The 6747-nt window shown below is 38.1% G+C and overlaps 1 protein-coding gene across 1 annotated transcript; it reads right to left on the reverse strand.

Moving 5' to 3' along the window:
* Window positions 1-2326: 2326 nt before the first annotated feature.
* On the reverse strand, window positions 2327-6278 carry LOC137384090 (G-protein coupled receptor 37-like 1). Its single transcript, XM_068057691.1, has 2 exons — window positions 5472-6278; window positions 2327-3133 (listed from the first exon to the last, which is right to left on the reverse strand). The coding sequence occupies exons 1-2, from the start codon at window positions 6276-6278 to the stop codon at window positions 2327-2329; spliced, it is 1614 nt and encodes a 537-aa protein (XP_067913792.1).
* Window positions 6279-6747: the final 469 nt, after the last annotated feature.

Genomic DNA, 6747 nt, shown 5'->3' on the forward strand with positions numbered 1-6747 from the left:
ATAATACAGTACGCATCAGGGGGAGAAATTGCATTCTGTACTCCATGGTGCAATATGTCACTGCTCTGATGTGCTTTACCAGGTGAAGTCCGAACTTAAAGCTAAATAAAAATCATCATGACTCATGATGCATGTGAAAGAATTGAAGCTTTGATGAAATTTCTTCTAGTTTATTAATTGGTTAGTTTGTCTTGTAAATTGTAGATTTAGTTTTTTTTGTAGTTATTAGAAATACACCCTAGTAATTATTAGGGGCAGTTAGTATAATGATCGTCAATGGGGTTGGCTATCTCAATCATACCCACATTTTCTTATTACCCTTGGCTTGTTTGATAAAAAAGTACTTATTACCATTCCTTTCATACATTGTTAGTTGCAGCAAATGATTGGCAGGTCCAAACAGCAGACCTGTCGGGAAGACAGCATGACATACCAGTATTAGACCTTTCCTAGTAACTGATCTGTCAGCATAAGTCTAATCTAAGACTTAACTGTGCAAAACACTGCAGACCCATTTTGTAAATTAATTCCCCGTGACTTCTCCCTACATGTTATTCAGACTCTTTCAATAGCTGTTACCATGTGACCATAGAAACGCGCGCTTACTGGTACTGAACTGGAGCAGCAATATTGAAGTTTATTCAAGCTTGACATTCAACATTGCTAAAGCGAAGCATTGGTTACATAAAGGTTCGAATCCTTGATTTAGTTTTATCATTAAACCTTGATGAAAGTATTTTGTGCTATTTCTGGAAATATTTCAAGGCTAACTTTGCAATGGATTTTGTATGGTTCATGCTCATTTTTTTAAAAGCAGTTTTCTCGCAAATTTGCATCATCGGAGAGGGGAGGAGGAGGAGGGGGGGATGAGAGCCGATCCGATGTGTACCTGACACTCACAGCTGAGCCCAATCCTGTACTTAACTGACGTCCAACAGGAGTTTCTGGAGAGTTATCACAAGTGGGACTGCCAGCTGATTTTCTTTATTCTAACCCTGGAATATTAATAGCAATTGTAGCACCCCTACCTGTACTCTGGCTGGGATCAGCTTACTTAGCAGAGATGGAACTTGTTGGTCTATATTCTCAGGCACTAACTGAAAAAATGTACTGATCCATCAAAGGAGCCAAATTCTCACATCTATCTAGGACAACTTCTCGCATAAAAAGTAATATGATAAATGATGAAAGGAAATATTTTTCTTCCGACATTCAGTGCATTTTCACTTGCTTATATGACCTCTTCTAGCACTGCCGACTTCAATATTACACGTTGAAGCAGTTTAACAGGCTATCTGAAACATGGGAATTTGGCTTTGCACAACATTTAGTTATACTGCAATCGATGTGAAGCACAGATGTTTGAGACTAGCTTGCATAGCTAGTCTCACACTGTTCTAGATGTCTAGTTGTCTCCCAGTTTAGTATTGGCAGTTTGAAGTTAAACTGTGTCTTTTAACATCAGTTCAATGTGAAAACCGATTTGCACTGACAAAGGATACGCATCATAAGTATCTCCAGAGGAAATTCTTGTTTGGGATATAACATTTAAAAAAAGATGTTGTGAAATAAAACAAGGGCACAGTAGCACGTGTTAGAACTAAAAAGACCTGTTCACGATTTTATTTGACAGTGCTAGGCCAACACAATTCTTCAACATATAATATTGTGAATGTAAAAACAGCTATTTGTCAGTTTATAAAATCTAGGGTTGTGTTTGAACAATACTTTCTGTACACTGCAGGGAGTTCCGAGCACAAAATTGATAAAAGTACACATCTCGAGATTAGGAGAATATTAAAGGTTACTTCACACGCTACAGACATGTTAATCTTGACCATAATGGGAACTTTTCTATGGGTAATTGGTGATCTCGATATGATGGCAATAAGTCATGAGTAAAAATGACTTAGTAAAGGCAATCCTCCATGCTTTCAATGAATAGATTTAGTTAGAATGTTAGACATACCTTACAGTGATCTACCAGGGATTTACTATTGGAACACTTGTACTACATGGATATATTGATAGTATTTTACTTTAATATGTTCTTTTTAAGACTTTTTTAAATTGCATTTCATTTACAAATTGCTTTTCATGATTTAACAGTCTAAAATAAAGCCTAAAGTCAGCAAGGAACAAATAGTTATTTGCACACCATTGATATAGCAAGACCTTACTGGAGCTAACTAAACTTCTCAATTTACTAGTTCAATACAGACAGTAAAAAGAACCTGCTGCTAAGTCAAAGAATTAACTTAATTTGATAATGGGCATGCTTCACTGTTGAGCCTTAAAGACTCATGCTGAACATGAAGGGTTGTTATTAACATTGGGTACCTAGAGTCATCATTGTTGATGTTTCCTTGGAATTATCACAGAAAATGGATGCCATTTCTGTCTTCAGCTTGCTATCATGAACATCACTTCCTGGGGCCTCTGTAGCACACTCGTCACAGCAGCAGCAACAGCAATCCATGAAGGCTCGGCCCAAAGGCTTACAGAGGCACAGAAGCAACACTGGGGTTACAGAGGACTTAAAGAACAGGAAGAACTGATTAATGATGCTAAGTAAGTCAATGGTCTCCTTTGAGATTTCAGGGTGTGTGTAGGCCACCACAATGTTGGAAACATTTTCAGGGATGATGCAGAAGCCATAGAGGATGGTTAGGCCAATCAAGGTGTAATTCCTTTGACTTTTGAGCTGGGCATGCTGAGAAGTAATTTTGAGGTCAGATTTCTTCTCAGTGTTTCTTATCCTCCTCATCACCAATTGGCAAGTCACTGTGAAGATGATGGGCAAACAAAAGTAGCAACCAAAATACCACCACATTCTGGAATTCTCATAGGTCAGTGCAAGTCCATAGAAATGCTCAGGGAGGTTCAAAGACGTTTTGACAATGCAATAGTCAGTGATGACTCCAGAGACTATGGAAGTCTTTTGATTCAGTTGCCAGAGAAGGACTTCAGGGAGTGCCAGCAACATAGATCCTATCCAGATGACTGCCATCTTGGCCACAATAGATGGACAACTTTCTATCAGCCTACTTTGTGACTGTGTGCTTGTTACAGAACGAAACTTGTCGATGCTTAATGCACACAGGCTAAAGGTAGTGACCCCAAGAGAAGAGACCTAGAAATTAAAATAAATTCATTTAAAAAGGATACCATTTATATATTAAATGTGCTCATGTTCAAACATCTCATAGAGCTTTACACTAAAACTTTGAAGTCCAATGATTTTAGTTATGCAAACAAACACAGCAGCCATTCTGCACCAGAAATGTCTTGCAAAATGTGTTAAACAATAAAAAGCTTAAATTAAAACTTTAATAACATTTTGATATTGTAAATATATTTCTGTGCAATAATTTATATTTAAAGAGTCAATATTAAGTAAGTCTGTGCCAATCGTATTAGTAAAATCAGCAGATAAAGTACCACAATACAGTGCAATGCATTTAATTTTATTGCTGTCTAAATCATTGTTAGATTAATAAAACATATACACTAAATAATATAAATCTAGTAATTATATGGCAGGGAAAGCATGTTGCATTATCACGATGCATTTAGTATATTGGAATTTATTGCCATAACAATATTGCAACATCCTTAATTTTAAAAAGATGTGAAATAATAGAAGATAATCTTAATCTTGTATTTAAGTGCTGGATATTTTCTTCTTGTGCAGGTTACTACAGTATACAACATATAGGCTTGCCCTTGCTATGCACTTAAAAGTTGCAGGAGTTGCACAGAGTATTTTAAAATGTACTTATTCTTGAGTGTTATAACACTGAACCATCCAGTTAGTTACAAGACAAACTAATATCATTCTCACCATTTGATTTAAGCAAAAGCAAAGTACTGCGTTAGTTGGAAATCTGAAATAAAAACAGAAAATGCTAGAATTACCCTGCAGGTCAGGCAGCACCTGTGAAGAGAGAAACAGAGTTAACATTTCTGAAACATTAACTCTTTCTCTCTTCCCAGATGCTGCGTGATCTGCTGAATATTTCCAGCATTTTCTGCTTTGATTTAATCAGCTGGTTCTAGAAGCAATGTTAGTATTTAGCTCTATCCTGCAAAAAGTAAATATTACCACTTGTGTCGAAATATAAAACATTTATTTTAATACAAACTGCAGCCTCTGAATGTGTAGCCTCTCTACACTGGCCTCAACTGATCCTTAAAAATGTTGTTTCTCCCTGCTTCCTCCACCCCCTTTGCCCCCACCCACCAAACCATGTATCTGTCTTCATGCTTCATACAATGAACCACTGTGTGGCAGCTAAGAACAGTCACAGCTTTCTCAAAGACAGTAACTGCATAAGCAAAGCAGAATGCCAAAACCCTTAAACAAAATTAACTTCTAAAATATACTGCATCCTTTGAACTTGCACTGAATAGCTTCTTCAAACTTCCTGCAGCTGATCTTCAAAGAAAGTGCTTATATCTAGCTAGCTTAAGTTAAAATACAAGGGGCCCATCACTGTGCTAACAAAGGACTGCCAAGTCTCCATTATCATACATTCAGCATTTATAAAAAGATTATTTTTATCTCTACATCATATGCATGTTGCGCTGATCTTTCATTGTTGCTGATGAAGGATTTAATTTCATTTATGAACTTTACTGTTTATCTGGCATGGTGGACAGGCCACCAACAGTAAACACTGCTGCAGTCACATTTTGGTGGTATAACATTTCAATAATCTGCAAAAAGTCAAAGAACGAAAATAAATCAAGTTTACACCATGCTGCCAAATAACATTGATACAGTCTTACTGTGATACTATCTGAACAGCAGAACATTATTATCATGCCATTGAATTTACTAAAAGGGTCAAAAAGCCACAGAAAATAAATTGCTTTATTTTGGTATTCTTTGAAATGCTACTTACATATTTAGGTCCATCTGTTAAACCTACTCATATTTTAATCAGTTAAATTGAGTTTTATTTAACAAAAATCTTACAAATTGTCAGATATTTTCTTATTATGAACCAGCTAACCAATCTCAAATCAACAGCTGACAAATCTAAACATAATAGATGTGTCCATTATAAAGTAATGTTTGATGCATGTTCATCCCCACCAAAATATCAATTGTTATCAAACAACTTTCAAAAGTACACCCAATGTTAAAATCCTTGCACATGGCAATTAAGGGCATTACAAGTTTTAGAAAAGAGAGTAGTGGTATTTGAAGATCATATACAAATATATTTTAATTGATATTTATATTTTCTCACAGGTCGACACTGGCAATGTTTATGAAACCCTGACTGGTGGAGACAAGGGGTAAGAATGGCCTTCTGGTCACTCTGCAGAGACCTGCTACATGCTCTGATGATTTTCTCTATTCTGTATTTCTGTCAAAGCTGTTTAACGCCAAAAATACCAAAAGGAAGGAAATCTTCATGAGAATTCTTGCCCTGAAGAGGTAAGGCAGGGCCGGATCTTACCTCCAGATACGGCACGACCTTGCACCCGATGTCCCCAAGCAGCCGTTTTTTGGTAATCTCGTTAAAGATGACCACAGGCAGACAGAAGAAGATGACAAGGAAGTCCCAGCAAGCCATGCCAGCCAGGATATTGTTCCAGGCGCTCTTCATGTAATAATTGTGACAAACAATGCACATCACTGCCAGATTCCCAATGATCCCAACGGTAAAGAGTATCAAAGACAGAAGCATGACCGCATAAGCACTGTAAGTGCTGTCAGTGACAGGGTAGAGAGTGTTTTCTAACTGAAGTCTCTTTGCTGTTGTCTCCACTTCATTAACTTTCTCACTGAGAACTCCAGATGTACCTTCCCCTGGTATCCGCGCCTGTTCATCTTTGAACGAAGAAACGGGGATTTTAGAAGTAATTTGGAAATGCGTTGGTTGGAAATCGGGAGGCTCCATGGGGTTGCCGTGTGGGGGCACGACTGTTGATTTTTCTGGGATAACGTTGCCCTTTTCGTCTGCCCTTCGCCTTGTCCTTTGCTCGGGATTTTTTGGAAAGATGATTATATTCCGCATCATTTGCCCTGATCCCACTTTGCTTGAGTTTTCCGAATCCCAGCTGGTGTCTGATCCGCCTGTAACATCTGGAAGTGACAGCTCAGCGGCAATCTCTTTCTTGTTGTCTGCACTTTGCAGCTGCAAGTTCCTCATCTGTTCACTGGTACCTGTGGTCAGGTCATGATGCCCTTTGAAGTTGTCAGTGGTTGTCGATCCCAGGACAAAAAATTGCGCTAGAAACAAAACAGCAAGAGACGTGGACATCTCCCCCTGCCCCCTTTCTGACCGAAAACTAGACCGCACAACGACGCACTGTCAGCAGATTTACAACCGACTGAACACGACTGAATTCTCTCCTTTTTGCAAAATCCTCCCACTTGATGACTGGCAACTTTTTTTCTTGTCTGCACGGGCTGCAAATTCTTCTGACGTTCACTGATGGAAAACGTTGGTCTGCAAAGTACCTCTGGAGTTAATACATCAAAATTCTCTCACCTCCAACTGAATGCATTGATCAGCTTCTTACAAACTGGACATCTCAGCTCTCTTCAAACTCTCGTTATGTTTGATCCTCGAGATGTTTTCCCAACATTGGTACATATGAACGATGCAGCACATAGTGAGAAGGTTTTAATTGCCCCCTGCTGGTGGGAATCAATACTTCACAAAGGGACTCTTTATAATTGGATTTTTAATGCAAGTGAGTTCAGGAATGATTTAAATGCAGCTTTCA

Source organism: Heterodontus francisci, chromosome 25 (assembly GCF_036365525.1).
Source record: "Heterodontus francisci isolate sHetFra1 chromosome 25, sHetFra1.hap1, whole genome shotgun sequence".
Classification (NCBI taxonomy): domain Eukaryota; kingdom Metazoa; phylum Chordata; class Chondrichthyes; order Heterodontiformes; family Heterodontidae; genus Heterodontus; species Heterodontus francisci.